Genomic DNA, 18,872 nt, shown 5'->3' on the forward strand with positions numbered 1-18,872 from the left:
CAGTTCTTCTGTGTATTCTTGCCACCTCTTCTGAATATCTTCTGCTTCTATTAGGTCCATACCATTTCTGTCCTTTATTGTGCCCATCTTTGCACAAAAAGTTCCCTTGGTATATCTAATCTTCTTGAAGAGATCTCTAGTCTTTCCCATTCTGTTGTTTTCCTCTATATCTTTGCATTGATCACTTAGGAACGCTTTCTTATCTATCCTTGCTATTTTTGGAACTCTGCATTCAAATGGATACATCTTTCCTTGTCTCCTTTGCCTTTCACTTTTCTTCTTTTCTCAGCTAATTATAAGGCCTCCTCACATAATCATTTTGCCTTTTTGCATTTCTTTTTCTTGAGGAGGTCTTGATCACTGCCTCCTGTACAGTGTCACAAACCTCCATCCATACTTCTTCAGGCATTCTATCAAATCTAATACCTTGAATCTATTTCTCACTTCCACTGTATAATCTTAAGGGATTTGATTTAGGTCCTAACTGAATGGTCCAGTGGTTTTCACTACTTTCTTCATCTTAAGTCTGAATTTCACAATAAGGGGGCTTTCCTGATAGCTCAGCTGGTAAAGAATCCGCCTGGCAGACCTGGGTTTGATCCCTGGGTTGGGAAAATCCCCTGGAGAAAGGAAAGGCTACCCACTCCAGTATTCTGCCCTGGAGAATTCCATGGACTGTAGAGTCCATGGGGTTGCAAAGAGTCGGACACGACTCTTTTGCACTAAGGAGTTCATGATCTGAGCCACAGTCAGCTTCCAATCTTGTTTTTGCTGACTGTATACAGCTTCTCCATCTTTAGCTGCAAAGAATATAATCGAGCTGATTTCGGTATTGACCATCTGGTGATGTCCATGTGTAGAGTCATCTCTTGTGTTACTGGAAGGTGGGGTTTGCTATGACCAATGCACTCTCTTGGCAAAACTCTGTTATCCTTTGCCCTGCTTCATTCTGTACTCCAAGGCCACACTTGCCTGTTACTCCGGGTATCGCTTGACTTCCTACTTTTACATTCCAGTCCCCTATGATGAAAAGGTCATATTTTTTGGTGTTACTTCTAAAAGGTCTTGTAAGTCCTCATAGAACCAACCAACCTCAGCTTCTTCAGCATTAGTGGTTGGGGCACAGACTTGGATTACTGTGATACTGAATGGTTTGCCTTAGAAACGAACAGAGATCGTTCTGTCATTTTTGACATTGTACCCAAGTACTGCATTTAGGACTTTTTGTTGATGATGAGGGCTACTCCATTTCTTCTAAAGGAATCTTGCCCACAGTAGTAGATATAATGGTCATCTGAATTAAATTTGCCCATTCTGGTCCGTTTTAGTTCACTGATTCCTAAAATATCAATGCTCACTCTTGCCATCTCCTATTTGACCACTTTCAATTACCTTGATTCATGGACCTAACATTACAAGTTCCTATGCAATATTGCTCTTTATAGCATCGGACTTTACTTCCATCACCAGTCACATCTACAATTGGGTGTTTCTTTTCACTTTGATTCCATCTCTTTATTCTTTCTGGAGTTATTTCTCCACCCTTCTCCAGTAGCATATGGGCACTTGCTGCCTTGGGGAGCTCATCTTTCAGTGTCATATCTTCTTGTCTTTTCATACTGTTCCTGGGGTTCTCAAGGCAAGAATACTGAAGTGGCTTGCCATTCCCTTCTCCAGTGGACCACATTTTGTCAGAACTCTCCACCATGACCTGTCTGCCTTGGGTGGCCCTACATGGCATGGCTCCTAGTTTCATTGAGGTGACAAGGCTGTGGTCCATGTGATGAGTTTGATTAGTTTTCTGTGATTGTGGTTTTCATTCTGTCTGCCCTCTGGTGGATAAGGGTAAGAGGCTCATGGAAGCTTCCTGATGAGAGGGGCTGACTGTGGGGGAAACTGGGTCTTGTTCTGATGGGCAGTGCCATGCTCAGTAAATCTTTAATCCAATTTTCTTTCAATGGGCTGTGATCCCTCCTGGTTGTCTGGCTTGGGCCAAACTATGGTAAGGGCAATGAAGATAATGGCAACCTCCTTCAAAGGATTTGTGCAGAAACTGTTGTATTCAGTGCCCCTGACACTGCAGCAGGCCACTGTCAACCCACACCTCCACTAGAGACTCCTGGACACTCACAGGTAAGTCAGGCTCAGGCTCTTAGTGGGGACACTGCCCCTTTCTCCCAGCTCCTGGTATAGACAAGGTCTTCTCTGTGCCTTCCAAGAGTCTGTTTCCCCAGTCCTGTCAAAGTTCTGAATCTAATCCCACTGGCCTCCAAAGTCAAATCCCTGGGGGTTCTCAGTCCCTTTGCCAGATCCCTAGGTTGGGAAATCTGTTGTGGGTCCTAGAACTTTCTTAACAGTCTGAGAATTTCTTTGGTATAATTGTTCTAAGTTTGTGGGCCTCCTGCTTGGCAGCTCTATGGTTGAGCTAATGGCGACCTCCTCCAAGACGGCTTATGCCACAGGCTGCATGATCCAGGTCTGCTGCAGTCCAGAGCCCCTGCCCCCGCACTAGGCTACAGATGACCCATGCCTCTCTGCAAGAGACATTCAAACACTCAAAAGCAGGTCTGGCTCAGTCTCTGTGGGGTCTCTGGATCCTGGTGTGTATAAGGTTTTGTTTGAGCTATGTTTTGTCTATGTACATTAAACAGATTTTTTTTTTCAATTTATCTGAGTAAACCTTTACTGAACACTACTTACACATTCAGAAAACTAAGATCAAGGCATCTGGTCCCATCACTTCATGGGAAATAGATGGGGAAACAGTGGAAACAGTGTCAGACGTTATTTTTCTGGGCTCCAAAATCACTGCAGATGGTGACTGCAGCCATGAAATTAAAAGATGCTTACTCCTTGGAAGGAAAGTTAAGACCAACCTAGATAGCATATTCAAAAGCAGAGACATCACTTTGCCAACAAAGGTCCATCTAGTCAAGGCTATGGTTTTTCCAGTGGTCATGTACAGATATGAGAGTTGGACTGTGAAGAGAGCTGAGCACCGAAGAATTGATGCTTTTGAACTGTGGTGTTGGAGAAGACTCTTGAGAGTCCCTTGGACTATAAGGAGATCCAACCAGTGCATTCTAAAGGAGATCAGTCCTGGGTGTTCTTTAGAAGGAATGATGCTAAAGCTGAAACTCCAGTACTTTGGCCACCTCATGTGAAGAAATGACTCATTGGAAAAGACTTTGATGCTGGGAGGGATTGGGGACAGGAGGAGAAGGGGACGACAGAGGATGAGATGGCTTGATGGCATCACCGACTCGATGGACATGAATTTGGGTGAACTCTGGGAGTTGTTGATGGACAGGGACACCTGGCGTGCTGCAGTTCACAGGGTCGCAAAGAGGCGGACACGACTGAACTGACTGACTGAACTGACTTACACATCAATTGTTATGCCAGACACACGCAAAGACAAAGACAAAGAAAACCCTTAGTCACTCAGGAAATATTTACCAACCACTTTCTTTGTTCTGAGAACTGTGATAACTATTCAAGATACAGATAAGCATAAACACATCTAGGCTTTGCTCTCACAGAGTGTGCAGTCCAATGGCAGAAGGAAAAACTTAATCAAATAATCACAACTATGACTATAAATAGAGATCAATGGGATCAAGAAATGGGGCATGCAACAAAAACCTGAATGAGACTAGAAGTAATGAGCCAAATGCTCTTTAAATGTTAGAAGTAAACAAAACTTATGTGGGCACAAACAGTGAGTAGGCCTGGTTTTGGCAAAGTGAAGCAGTGCTGAAAGATGGCCCTGACCAGCTCTCATCACTTATGCTTTTCCCATTGAAGAACTAGCTGGACAAAATCAAGAATCTATTCAAATAAAGTGGCTCAAATTTTACATCTCTCTGGTCTCACTTGCAATATGAAACACTGCAGCTTTACTTTTAATAAAATGGGAAATTTGCTTATACCCATTCTATTAGTTAAAGCTATGTTCAGTAAACAGCTTCCCTTATAGTTCAGTCGGTAAAGAATCTGCTGCAATGCAAGAGACCCGGGTTCCAGTCCTGGATCGGGAAGATCCCCTGGAGAAGGAAAAGGCAATCCACTCCAATATTCTGGCCTGGAAAATCCCACGGACAGAGGAGCATGGCAGGCTACAGTCCATGGGGTCACAAGAGTCAGAGACGATTGAGCAACTAAACTATATTCAGTAAAACAATTTATTAATTAATGATGAGTCTTCTGAAAATATTTTCTGATATCAAACTATGCAGACTCTAAAACATCCCTATGGCATTTAAAAGAAAATATTCTGAAGGTAATAAAAATCAATTTACAAAAAGAAACATTTACTACAAACTCCTCTCATGACACATCAGGAAAAAAATAAAGGTTGTACTGGCACTTACAAAACCTCAGGTGACCTGAGAAGTCCACTGAGGACTGTAACAAGCATGCTCATCTCAAATACTGTTTGGAAATCCAGCTCAGAAGGGGAACCAGGATATCTCTTAATGAGTTTCCAACTCTACATTACTAGGGGAAAAAGCATTGCTTTAAGCTTCAAATAATTATTCCAGTTTCATATCTCATTTCTCTCCTAGCTAGAGATTCTTACAAACATCCAAATTTTTCTAAGGAATTACTGTATTAAGGAATTATGCTTTCTTCATATATGACCTTTTAAAACAGAATGAACAAATAGCATCCCCTCACTACCTCACTTCTATTTAGATTTTTATAGAATAAATAGAATGTCTAAAAAATATTAGCTATTACTGAAAGAAATACTTTTAACTTGTTTTTAAAATCCTTCATGTACTCTTGGTCTTCATTGACCATGGCAATTAATAAAATACATATAAACCTTAAAATGTGTTCATCAGTTCAGTTCAGTCACTCAGTCGTGTCCGACTCTTTGCAACCCCATGAATCACAGCACGCCAGGCGTCCCTGTCCATCACCAACTCCCGGAGTTCACTCAGATTCATGTCCATCAGGTCAGTGATGCCATCCAGCCATCTCATCCTCTGTCATCCCCTTTTCCTCCTGTCCCCAATCCCTCCCAGCATCAAAGTCTTTTCCAATGAGTCAACACTTCGCATGAGGTGGCCAAAGTACTGGAGTTTCAGCTTTAGCATCATTCCTTCTAAGGAAATCCCAGGGCTGATCTCCTTCAGAATGGACTAGTTGGATCTCCTTGCAGTCCAAGGGACTCTCAAGAGTCTTCTCCAATACCACAGTTCAAAAGCATCAATACTTTGGAGCTCAGCCTTCTTCACAGTCCAACTCTTACATCCCTACATGACTACTGGAAAAACCATAGCCTTGACTACACGGACCTTAGTCGGCAAAGTAACGTCTCTGCTTTTGAATATGCTATCTAGGTTGGTCATAACTTTTCTTCCAAGGAGTAAGCGTCTTTTAATTTCATGGCTGCAGTCACCATCTGCAGTGATTTTGGAGCCCCAAAAATAAAAGTCTGACACTGTTTCCACTGTTTCCCCATCTATTTCCCATGAAGTGATGGGACCGGAGGCCATGATCTTCGTTTTCTGAATGTTGAGCTTTAAGTCAACTTTTTCACTCTCCTCTTTCACTTTCATCAAGAGGCTTTTTAGTTCCTCTTCACTTTCTGTCATAAGGGTGGTGTCATCTGCATATCTGAGGTTAGTGATATTTCTCCCGGCAATCTTGATTCCAGCTTGTGTTTCTTCCAGTCCAGTGTTTCTCATGATGTACTCTGCATATAAGTTAAATAAGCAGGGTGACAATATACAGCCTTGATGTACTCCTTTTCCTATTTGGAACCAGTCTGTTGTCCCATGTCCAGTTCTAACTGTTGCTTCCTGACCTGCATATAGGTTTCTCAAGAGGCAGGTCAGGTGGTTTCATATTTCCATCTCTCTCAGAATTTTCCACAGTTTATTGTGATCCACAGAGTCAAAGGCTTTGGCATAGTCAATAAAGCAGAAATAGATGTTTTTCTGGAACCCTCTTGCTTTTTCCATAATCCAGTGGATGTTGGCAACTTGATCTCTGGTTGCTCTGCCTTTCGTAAAACCAGCTTGAACATCAGGAAGTTCACGGTTCACGTATTGCTAAAGCCTGGCTTGGAGAACTTTGAGCATTACTTTACTACCATGTGAGATGAGATGAGTGCAATTGTGTGGTAGTTTGAGCATTCTTTGGCATTGCCTTTCTTTGGGATTGGAATGCAAACTGACCTTTTCCAGTCCTGTGGTCACTGCTGAGTTTTCCAAATGTGCTGGCATATTGAGTGCAGCACTTTCACAGCATCATCTTTAGGGATTTGAAATAGCTCAACTGGAATGCCATCACCTCCACTAGTTTTGTTTGTAGAGATCCTTTCTAAGGCCCACTTGACTTCACATTCCAGGATGTCTGTGGCTCTAGGTGAGTGATCACACCATTGTGATTATCCAGGTCGTGAAGATCTTTTTTGTACAATTCTTCTGTGTATTCTTGCCACCTCTTCTTAATATCTTCTGCTTCTGTTAGGTCCATACTATTTCTGTCCTTTATCGAGCCCATCTTTGCATGAAATGTTCCCTTGGTAGCTCTAATTTTCTTGAAGAGATCTCTAGTCTTTCTCATTCTGTTGTTTTCCTCTATTTCTTTGCATTGATTGCTGAGGAAGGCTTTCCTATCTCTTCTTGCTATTCTTTGGAACTCTGCATTCAGATGCTTATATCTTTCCTTTTCTCCTTTGCTTTTCTCTTGTCTTCTTTTCACAGCTATTTGTAAGGCCTCCCCAGACAGCCATTTTGCTTTTTTGCATTTCTTTTCCATGGGGATCGTCTTGATCCCTGTCTCCTGTACAATGTCACGAACCTCATTCCATAGTTCATCAGGCACTCTATTATCAGATCTACGCCCTTAAATCTATTTCTCACTTCCACTGTATAATCATAAGGGACTTGATTTAGGTCATACCTGAATGGCCTAGTGGTTTTCCCTACTTTCTTCAATTTCAGTCTGAATTTGGTAATAAGGAGTTCATGCTCTGAGCCACAGTCAGCTCCTGGTCTTGTTATAGTTGACTGTATAGAGCTTCTCCACCTTTGGCTGCAAAGAATATAATCAATCTGATTTTGGTGTTGACCATCTGGTGATATCCATGTGTAGAGTCTTCTCTTGTGTTGTTGGAAGAGGGTATTTGCTATGACCAGTGCATTTTCTTGGCAAAACTCTACTAGTCTTTGCCCTGCTTCATTCCACATTCCATGACCAAATTTGCTTGTTACTCCAGGTGTTTCTTGACTTCCTACTTTTGCATTCCAGTCCCCTATAATGAAAAGGACATCCTTTTTAAGTGTTAGTTCTAAAAGGTCTTGTAGGTCTTCATAGAACCATTGAATTACAACTTCTTCAGCGTTATACTGGTTGGGGCATGGACTTGGATTACCATGATATTGAATGGTTTGCCTTGGAGACGAACAGAGATCATTCTGTCATTTTTGAGATTGCATCCAAGTACTGCATTTCAGACTCTTTTTTTGACCATGATGGCTACTCCATTTCTTATGAGGGATTCCTGCCCACAGTAGTAGATATAATGCTCATCTGAGTAAAATTCACCCACTCCATTCCATTTTAGTTTGCTGATTCCTAGAATATCAACGTTCACTCTTGCCATCTCTTGTTTGACCACTTCCAATTTGCCTTGATTCATGGACCTGACATTCCAGGTTCCTATACAATATTGCTCTTTACAGCATCGGACCTTGCTTCTATCACCAGTCACAATAAATTATACAAAGTCTTATAAGTAGTTCATAAAACATATTTAATTATACAACATGAATTTCCTAATTCACAAGCAGCTTGTGGCTTACCTTGGGCTAAACTCCACTTCTGCCTCTTATTAGTTTGTACTATGAGACAGTTAATTTAAACACTCTAGGCTTTAGTTTCATTATAAATGGGCATCACAATTTCTATATGCAGTATTGTAATATTAAGTGGTTTTTGGAGCGGGTTGCCTTTCCTCCTCCAGGGCATCTTCCTGACCCAGGGATCAAACCTGGGTTCCTTTGGCTCCTGCAGTACAGGAGGATTTTTTACTACTGAGTCACCAGGGTAATCCATATAATAAGTAATAAATAAATGCTATTATTTTCTTTATTTAAATCTTTGATTCAAAGTTAGAGTAAAATAAGAGGATATACAAACACTAATTTAGTTGAGTGCTTTGGATATTGTGTATTATTTTGAATAACATAACTTAAAACTTTATAAATAAATGCAGTCATGAAAATCAACGAGTACAGAGAAAATAAAAACGAAACACAGTGATAGATGGTCTCTGAGATTTCTGAATCTTTCTCATTCAGGTTAGATGGTGTAAGAGCACACTTGTTCCCCAAATGGCTAGACTAAAGATTATAAAAAATTTACAGTTTTTGACATGAATGTCTTCAATCTATTAATACTGTATTATGAAACGTTAAGGGAGACTTTCATCACCTGAAAAGTTAAACCATAACCACTCTGCAATAGAGAAGCACCCTGTCAGGTTGTAGCTTTAGGATTTGAAAACAAATATGATTTTAAAGATTTATAACAGGGAAGCAGCTCATTTCAAAGTTTGCATAATGGTTCACTGAAACAAACTTCAGAAAGTATGGAAGAAACAAATGCACCTTTTAAATACTTAAAGAGATAAAGTCTGACCACAGGTGTCCCAAAACTTAGGCATACATTTTATACCTTAAAGGCAACTTTTACCTTAAAATGAATATTAAACAATTAATTCCTTATTAGCAACCTTATCTTAAACACATAGAGCAAAAGAAAAAAGGGAATTAAAGATTAGGGAAGTAAAAACACAGCAGGGAACTTCACAGGTAAAGACACAACAGAAATTACCTAAATTCAATATGAAGAAAACTGGGACAGCTATTCAGTTTCAGTTCAGCTGCTCAGTCATGTCTGACTCTTTGCAACCCCACGAACTGCAGCATGCAAGGCCTCCCTGTCCATCACCAACGCCCGGAGTTTACTCAAACTTCATGCCCATTAAGTTGATGATGCCATCCAACAATCTCATCCTTTGTCATCCCCTTCTACTCCCACCTTCAATCTTTCCCAGCATCAGGGTCTTTTCTAATGAGTCAGTTATTCACATTAGATGGCCAAAGTAATGGAGTTTCAGCTTCAGCATCAGTCTTTCCAGTGAATATTCAGGACTAATTTCCTTTAGGATAGACTGGATGGATCTCCTTGCAGTCCAAGCAACTCTCAAGAGTTTTCTCCAACACGACAGTTCAAAAACATCAATTCTCTGGCACTCAGCTTTCTTTATAGTCCAACTCTCACATCCATACATGACTACTGGAAAAAACACAGCTTTAACTAAACGGACCTTTGTTGGCAAAGGTCTCTGTTTTTCAATAAGCTCTCTAGGTTGATCATAACTTTTCTTCCAAGGAGCAGGTGTCTTTCACCATCATGACTGTAGTCACCATCGGCAGTGATTTTGGAGTCCAAGAATATAAACTCTGTCAATGTTTCCACTGCCATCTATGTGCCATGAAGTGAAACGAAGAGATGTTATGACCTTAGTTTTCTGAATGTTGAGTTTTAAGCCTTTTTCACTCTCTTCTTTCACTTTCCTCAAGAGACTCTTTAGTTCTTCTTCGCTTTCTGCCATAAGGGCGGTGTCATCTGCATATCTGAGGTTACTGACATTTCTGCCAGCAATCTTGATTCCAGCTTGTGGTTCATCCAGTCTAGCATTTCTCATGATGTAATCTGCATAAAAGTTAAATAAGCAGGGTGACAATATACAGCCTTGATGTACTCCTTTCCCGATTTGGAACCAGTCTGTTGTTCCATGTCCAGTTCTCACTGTTGCTTCCTGACCTGCATATAGGTTTCTCAAGAGGCAGGTCAGGTGGTCTGTATTCCCATCTCTTGAAGAATTTTACACAGTTTGTTATGATCCACACAGTCAACGGCTTTGGCATAGTCAATAAAGCAGAAGTAGATGTTTTTCTGGAACTCTCTTGCTTTTCCATAATCCAGTGGATGTTGGCAACTTGATCTCTGGTTGCTCTGCCTTTCGTAAAACCAGCTTGAACATCTGGAATTTCACAGTTCATGTACTGTTGAAGCCTAGCTTGGAGAATTTTGAGCATTACTTTGCTAGCCTGTGAGATGAGAGCAATTGTGTGGTAATTTGAACATTCTTTGGCATTGCCTTTCTTTGGGATTGGAATGAAAACTGACCTTTTCCAGGCCTGTGGCCACTGCTGAGTTTTCCAAGTTTGCTGGCATACTGAATACATCACTTTTACAGCATCATCTTTTAGGATCTGAAATAGCTCTGCTGGAATTTCATCACCTCCACTAGCTTTGTTGGTAGTGATGCTTCCTAAGGCTCACTTGACTTCTCATTCCAGGATGAAAGACTCCAGGTGTGTGATCACACCTTCGTGATTATCTGTATCATGAAGATCTTTTTGTATATTTCTTCTGTGTATTCTTGCCACCTCTTCTTAATATCTTCTGCTTCTGTTAGGTCCATACAATTTCTGTTCTTTATTGTGTCCATCTTTGCATGAAAATCTCCCTTGGTATCTCTGATTTTCTTGAAGAGATCTGTAGTCTTTCCCTTTCTATTGTTTTCCTCTATTTCTTTGCACTGATCACTGAAGAAGGCTTCCTTATCTCTCCTTGCTCTTCTTTGGAACTCTGTATTCTAATGAGTATATCTTTCCTTGTCTCATTTGCCTTTTGCTTTTCTTCTTTTCACAGCTATTTATAAGGCCTCCTCAAATAACCATTTTGCCTTTTTGCATTTGTTTTTCTTGCGGTGGACTTGATCACTGCCTCCTGTACGATGTCACAAACCTCTGTCCATAGCTCTTCAGGCACTCTGTCTATCTGATCTAATCCCTTCAATCTATTTGTTACTTGCATTGTATAATCATAAGGGATTTGATTTAGGTCATATCTGAACGGTCTATTGGTTTTCCCTACTTTCTTCAATTTAAGTCTGAACTTGCCAATAAAGATTTCATGATCTGAGCCACAGTCAGCTTCTGGTCTTATTTTTGCTGACTGTATAGAGCTTTTCCATCTTTGGCTGCAAAGAATATAATCAATCTGATTTCGGTATCGACCACCTGTTGATGTCCATGTGTAGAGTCATCTCTTGTGTTGTTGGAAGAGGGTGTTTGCTATGACCCGTGCATTGTCTGGGCAAAACTCTGTTAGCCTTTGGCCTGCTTCATTCTGTATTACAAGGGCCAAACTTTCCTGTTACTCCAGTAGTTCTTGACTTCCTACTTTTGCATTCCAGTTCCCTATAATGAAAAGGACATCTTTTCTAGGTGCTAGTTCTAGAAGGTCTTGTAGGTCTTCATAGAACCATTCAATTTCAGCTTCTTCACCATTACTGGTCGGGGCATAGACTTGGATTACTGTGATACTGAATGGGTTTTTTTGGAAATGAACAGAGATCATTCTGTCGTTTTTGAGATTGCATCCAAGTACTGCATTTTGGACTGTTTTGTTGATTACGATGGCTACTCCATTTCTTCTAAATTATTCTTGCCCACAGTAGTAGATATAATGATCATCTGGATTCACCCATTCCAGTCCATTTTAGTTCGCTGATTCCTAAAACGTCGATGTTCACTCTTGCCATCCCCTGTTTGACCACTTCCAATTTGCCTTGATTCACGGACCTAACATTCCAGGTTCCTAGGCAATATTGCTCTTTATAGCGTTGGACTTACTTCCATCACCAGTCACATCCACAGCTGTGTATTGTTTTTGCTTTGGCTCCATCTCTTCATTCTTTCTGGAGTTATTTCTCCACCGATCTCCAGTAGCATATTGGGCACCTACCAACTGGCGAGTTCATCTTTCAGTGTCCTATCTTTTTGCCTTTTCATACTGTCATGGGGCTCTCAAGGCAAGAATATTGAAGTAGTTTGCCATTCCCTTCCCCAGTTGATCACATTTTACCAGAACTCTCCACTGTGACTGTCCTTCTTGAGTGTCCCTACATGTTTCATTGAGTTAGAGAAGGCTGTTGTCCATGTGATTAGATTGGGGCAGCCATTAGCTTTTGTTAATTAACTTCGCTGAACCTATTTCTGAGTAATATATAAATAGTTTGTTCTTCATAGGATTATAATGATGCTCAAATGTAAGTGCTCAACACAATTACAGACTGAAGCAAATGCTTACTAAATGTTAGTTATTATCACCAAAGAGAGAATTAGAAGGAAAAAAATTTATTTAAGTAAAACTAGTCTTACTTTCAAAATGGAAATGAAGTTGTCAATATAACAGAATATAAATAACTAAGTTTTATTATTATAAAACTAAAATGTCAACACTGACTAAACTGTAGTAAACTAAACTAGTTTCTACAATTAATTAGTGACTTTAAGGACAATGCTTACTGCTGGCCATGGTTTTACCTCTAATCTAGTGCAACAGCCATGGATGTTTTCTGAGCAGCTGCTGTTTTCTGTCTTGGACTACTAAGCTCATCCACATAAAACAGAAGGTTCAAACAGACACTCATTAAATTTAATTTTCCAAAGTCAACTCAGCTGAAACATCACCTGGTCTACACAACATTAAACAGGCAGCATTATGTAATCTAAGGCCTGTGCTCTCTGACTTCTACATCTCAGGTGTAAAAATGCCATGTGTTTATAATCTCCAGTCTTTATAACCCTGAAATCTTACTTTCTACTTAAACTACCTAAAAAAATCTCTTATTAGAAACATCAACAGTTGAGTTATAGGCATAGCTAAAGAGTATGCATAAACACTTCAAAAATTCTTGCTTTCCCTTCTTTTACAAAAGAAGGAAGTTATCCCTTACTAGCATTCCTGCATGTGGCAACCCTGGTGAAAGTTACAGTAATGCAGATTTGCATCCAAACCTTCAACTGTACACAGAAATATCCAATGAACATCTCAAATGTAGGAAAAATATCATCGCAATGGTTTCTCACTGCTTATTCAGGAGATAAGATGTTGTAAAAATGAAGCAAATACTTGCTTCCAAGAATACAGATAAGATGTCCTGGAGGTTTGCCCATGAGTCAGCACCACATAAGACACTCTGTCCTCATTCGGCTTCCAGGACTGCTACTTCTCTATCTCCTTCCTACCTCACTAGCCTCTCTTTTTCAACTTTTCTCCTTTCAGCTTCTAAATGTCAGAGTACCCCAACTCTCAGTTCTGAAATCACTGCTCTGCACATATTCCCTGGTGTTGGTGTTTAGTCACTCAGTTGTGTCCAACTCTTTGCGATCCTATGGACTGTAGACCACCAGGCTGCTATGTTCATGGGATTTCCCAAGCAAGAATACTGGAGTGGGTTGCCATTTCCTTCTCCAGGGCCTCTTTCCGACCCAGTGATCAAACTTGAGTTTCCTTCTTTACCACTGAGCCACCAGGGAAGCACACATTCCTTAGGTAATCTCAATTTGTCCCTTTGCTTAAAATACCATCTACCTGATAATTCTTAAATGTCTTTCTCTAGCTCATCTCTATTTGGATTTCTACTAAACATCTCAAAGCTAAACCCTGTTCCAAACCTGATCCTCTTTTAGTCTCTTCCATCTTCACTCTTTTCACAAGTGTTGCAACCAGTCTATCAGGAAATCCTTCTGGGTATTCCAGCCAAATGCATATTTTCAATCCACCCACTTAACACTGCTGCTTCCATCCAAGCCCTTATCCCTCCACCCTAGGCTACTGAACTGACCTCTGAACTTTTCTTCTAGCTTTTCTTCTGACCTCTTACAGACAAATTTTCACATAGCAGCCAAATGAATACTTCTAAAAACATGAATCAAATCATGTAACTCCCCCACAAAAAACCTTCCAGTTAGCTTCCTTCCTATCATACTTGATATTAAACCTAAACACTTTGCCATGGCCAACAAGAGCCTACACGATCTGGTCTCTAGCACCTCTCCACTCCCATTTGTCTCAAGGACCCCACTGGCTATATTGTTTCTCAAATAAGCCAAGTACCCCCACCTGCACACACTGTTTGCTCCATCTGGAATGCTCCTCTCCTAAACCTCATTGAAATTCATTTCCTTAATCTGTCAAGACCTACAGTTAAAAAGTCCTTCCCTGGACATCCTATTAAAACAGTGGCTCCCACCATTTTTTACATTTTTACCTTGCTTTCTTTTTCATTACAGCCCTTACCACCCCCAGACATTATTTCCCATTTTACTTTTCTGACTGTTTATCCCCTTCACTAGAATGTAAACTCAATGCAGAACCACGTTTTTTCTTCTTATTCATTTGCATCTTTATTTACCTGCATCATTGATCTTATCACTGGTATACAGAACAGGGCCTGGTGCGTGATACCAACTCAAAAATTTGTTGAAGAAACACATTATTTCTAAACTCTATTAAAATATTATTTCAAAGCATTACATTTGTAATTTAAAGTACAATTACAAGCATAAACTAATATAATCTAAAGTGAAATATTATCTAGGCTACACAGTCATGTGTGTGAATTTTTTATCCTAATTTTTTTTTAATCAATTACAGATTCAGTAGCTACCATTTAAAAAAAATTCTAGAGTTTCTACTTTAAAAATCCTAAGACATAAAACAACCACATTTTGATTCTTTTGGTCTTTATTTCTTCCCTGTTTTCATGGAACACTAGACCAGTGACTTTTTTCCTTCTCCAAAGATGCATCATATTTATATTAATACTATGAGTCAATGATGAATTTGCTTTTAAAATATTTTGTCATAGTCAATTTCTCTTCTTTCATTATACATTTAATCCATTCACAAGGGAAAAATAGCTGTAAGTCTGCATTTTAGAAGGAAAGACTATATTTATTAATAATTACATTTTAGAACTATGAATTCATCACAAAGCTGTTTAATTTGTTTAATTCAAACTATGCTGTGAATTTCCAGCAGGTAACCCAAAAGGCTGAAATGAGAATATGCCAGATGCTGCATTTCTAAGAAACTCATCATAAAATGGGTCTGGTATTCACAAATTAACAAGACTTACACCTGACTTCACTGGACTCAAACTTTTAAAAACATAAAAACAAGTTTACAGCAGATATGTAATTGTAATGATTTGATCTCCAAATATAAAAACTCATTAAAATAGCAGAAAGTCAAAGTGAAAGTCGCGTCCAACTCTTTGCGACCCCATAGATTATACAGTTCATGGAATTCTCCAGGCCAGAATACTGAAGTGGGTAGCCTTTCCCTTCTCCAGGGGATCTTCCCAACTGAGGGATCGAACCCAGGTCTCCCTCATTGTGGGCTGATTCTTTATCAGCTGAGTCACAAGGGAAGCCCAAGAATACTGGAGTGGGTAGCCTTTCCCTTCCCCAGTGGATCTTCCTGACCCAGGAACGGAACGGGGGGATTCTTTACCAATTGAGCTACTAGGGAAGCCCATATAATAGCCCAAATCATCAACTAATAATGAAAACTGTTAGAGAAGGCAACGGCAACCCACTCCAGTACTCTTGCCTAGAAAATCCCATGGGTGGAGGAGCCTGGAAGGCTGCAGTCCATGGGGTCGCTAAGAGTTGGATGCGACTGAGAGACTTCACTTTCACATTTCACTTTCATGCAATGGAGAAGGAAATGGCAACCCACTCCAGTATTCTTGCCTGGAGAATCCCAGGGGTGGAGGAGCCTGGTGGGCTGTCATCTATGGGGCTGCGCAGAGTCAGACACAATTGAAGCGACTTAGCAGTAGCAGCAGCAGTCCCTCAGTTGTGGCCGACTGTTTCCAAACCCATGAACTATAGCCTGCCAAGCTAATTTATCTAAGGAATTCTCCAGACAAGAATGCTGGAATGAGTAGCCATTCCCTCCTCCAGGGGATCTTCCTGGTCCAGGGATCAAACCCGTGTCTCCTACCTTGCAGGCAGATTATTTACTGTCTGAGCCACCAGGGAAGCCCCAAAATGGTAATTGTCCATCTCTAAATAGCAGATAGGCATTAGTGGTTTTGGCTTAAATGCTTAAAAATGTGGAGGCTTAAGGACTCACAGCTTGTAGCAGAAATCTCTCTCCATGCGTTTGTCAACACATAGATATTAAATGACACCATTCATTTTGTTGTCCATGTAACTGGTAATTCATTATTTTGTGATTGCTAGACTCACAGCTATTACAGAGAAGGAAGAGCTATATTTCCACATCTACTATCTTTTTCTTTCCTGTGAAAGGATACAACAGGTAGAAATTAAATGTAGATAGGAAAAAAATTACTTATACAGTTTGAAAATTGTCAAATTTGAGATTTAAATCATAAAACCCCAACTTTTCTTAATTTACATATATTACATAGTTATTTTTAAACAATAAATACAAATTTATGGTATTTTTTCAGAATTCAAGTCTCTATCTCCCTCTTTTGAAAAATTGCATCACTATAATTTTTTCATTATTATTCATTTCCATTATTCATTACTTCATTATCATTTAATTTTCATCATTAACAACTAGTGAATGTAGTTGGTGAAAGAATTAGAAATTTACCATTCTGGAACTCTTAATAAAACATCTTGTTCAGGTAAGATCACAGATCTTAAAACCCCAAAGTATCGCCCCATAGATTACCTGCGAGCTATAAAGTGTGGCCTTTCTTTATAATTGAGATGTGTAGTGTCATCACCTTAACCAAGTGCTCAAACTCAGCACCACTAATAGTGACAGTACATGTCTTCTGATGGGATACAATATAAAGTCACAGCATCACTCCTCCGTAAGTGTTTAACTCAAATCATCCCTTTAGATAGAAGTTCAAGTTTACAGAATATGCAGAAAATATAAGAGCAAGTTAAATGTCACCATAAAGAAACATCTAGGAAAATCTCTAGCTTGTTCTCTTCAAAATAACAACGGCATGGAAAAAATGGAGTATTCTAGATTGATAGAGACTAAAAACATTTAACAATGAAATGTAACTGGGGAACCTTGACTGGATCCTGGTTTAGAAAACTATAAAAAGACATGGAAAATAATTAAGGACACATTAATATGCTGAAGTATTGAAGGGTGAAGTCTCACGATGTTTGTAACTTATATTCAAACGACTTACCAAAAAAAATCATAAAAATATATATACACATCTGTATGTGTAAATACGAATACACAAACAGATACTTATTTGCAAAAATATTACTTGTTGATTTTAGGTAGTCAGTTTATGGTAATCAATATTCTAGTCTTTAAACTTTTCTGCATGTGTGAAAAAATTCAAATTAAAAGCAACAAACTTTTGTATTTAATGTTCAACATTTACAGTACCTGGTTCTTGAATGACATCTACCTTCCCCACACTGATCTGAAGTATTTCACCATTCTTTGCAAATGTCTCCCATTCTGAATCAGTCTGCTGACAGGATGGACACCAAGGGGCATAACTATAAAAGAATAATAGCTATTCAATATACATAAAACATCAATAAAGCAAAATAGAGAAATAGAGTATTTAAACTGACAAAATAAATTGTTAACTAAAAGAAGGCACAAAAGCAAATTTTTCCCAAGTTACTTGATACAGAAGTATATTTCCCCCCTAGAATTTAATTTTATGAATATCAACTTCCTAGGGAAAAATTCACCAAGTTTTAAGATTTTTCACAATTATTATACAGATAAAATACTTTATTTCAATGTTATTGCTATAATCAACAAAAATTTTATCACTTTACAGATACTTTTTGATATTCGAGGGTGAACATTGTTTTGAAAGTGCTACTAAAGAAGGATAATTAGAACTGGACATGGAACAACAGACTGGTTGCAAATAGGAAAAGGAGTACGTCAAGGCTGTACATTGTCACCCTGTTTATTTAACTTCTATGCAGAGTACATCATGAGAAACATTGGACTGGAAGAAACACAAGCTGGAATCAAGATTGCCGGGAGAAATATCAATAACCTCAGATATGCAGACAGTACCACCCTTATGGCAGAAAGTGAAGAGGAACTAAAAAGCCTCTTGAAGAAAGTGAAAGAGGAGAGTGAAAAAGTTGGCTTAAAGCTCAACATTCAGAAAACGAAGATCATGGCATCCGGTCCCATCATTTCATGGGAAATAGATGGGGAAACAGTGGAAACAGTGTCAGACTTTATTTTGGGGGGCTCCAAAATCACTGCAGATGGTGACTGCAGCCATGAAATTAAAAGATGCTTACTCCTTGGAAGCAAAATTATGACCAACCTAGATAGCATATTCAAAAGCAGAGATATTACTTTGCTGACTCAGGTCCATCTAGTCAAGGCTATGGTTTTTTCAGTAGTCATGTATGTATGTGAGAGTGGGACTGTGAAGAAGACTGAGCGCAGAATTGATGCGTTTGAACTGTGGTGTTGGAGAAGACTCTTGAGAGTCCCTTGGAATGCAAGGAGATCCAACCAGTCCATTCTGAAGGAGATCAGTCCTGGGTGTTCTTTGGAGGGAATGATGCTAAAGCTGAGACTCCAGTACTTTGGCCACCTCGTGCGAAGAGCTGACTCATTGGAAAAGACTCTGATGCTGGGAGGGATTGGGGGCAGGAGGAGAAGGGGACGACAGAGGATGAGATGGCTGGATCGCATCACCGACTCGATGGACGTGAGTCTGAGTGAACTCCGGGAGTTGGTGATGGACAGGGAAGCCTGGTGTGCTGCGATTCATGGGGTCGCAAAGAGTCGGATACGACTGAGTGACTGAACCGAACTGAACCGTAAACTAGCTAAACCAGTTTCAAATCCATCAAAGCATAAATGTGGTGAGCAAAGACCAGAAGACTTGTTGCTAGTTGGTCCCCAGAATGTGAGTCACTTCCAAAGCTCTGTGACAGTTCTGAAAAGCATTTTGACAAAGAAAGTATAAGCTATAG

The 18,872-nt window shown here is 39.6% G+C and overlaps 1 protein-coding gene across 2 annotated transcripts in view; it reads right to left on the minus strand.

Moving 5' to 3' along the window:
- Window positions 1-18,872, minus strand: part of TMX4 (thioredoxin related transmembrane protein 4) — a 64,880-nt gene that overhangs the window by 32,771 nt on the left and 13,237 nt on the right. For both annotated transcript variants that reach the window (XM_042230392.1, XM_015099524.3), the window contains exon 2: window positions 17,293-17,408. In XM_042230392.1, coding sequence (XP_042086326.1) covers window positions 17,293-17,408 — 116 coding nt within the window. The remainder of the gene's footprint in view (window positions 1-17,292; window positions 17,409-18,872) is intronic.

This window comes from Ovis aries, chromosome 13, assembly GCF_016772045.2.
Source record: "Ovis aries strain OAR_USU_Benz2616 breed Rambouillet chromosome 13, ARS-UI_Ramb_v3.0, whole genome shotgun sequence".
NCBI lineage: Eukaryota > Metazoa > Chordata > Mammalia > Artiodactyla > Bovidae > Ovis > Ovis aries.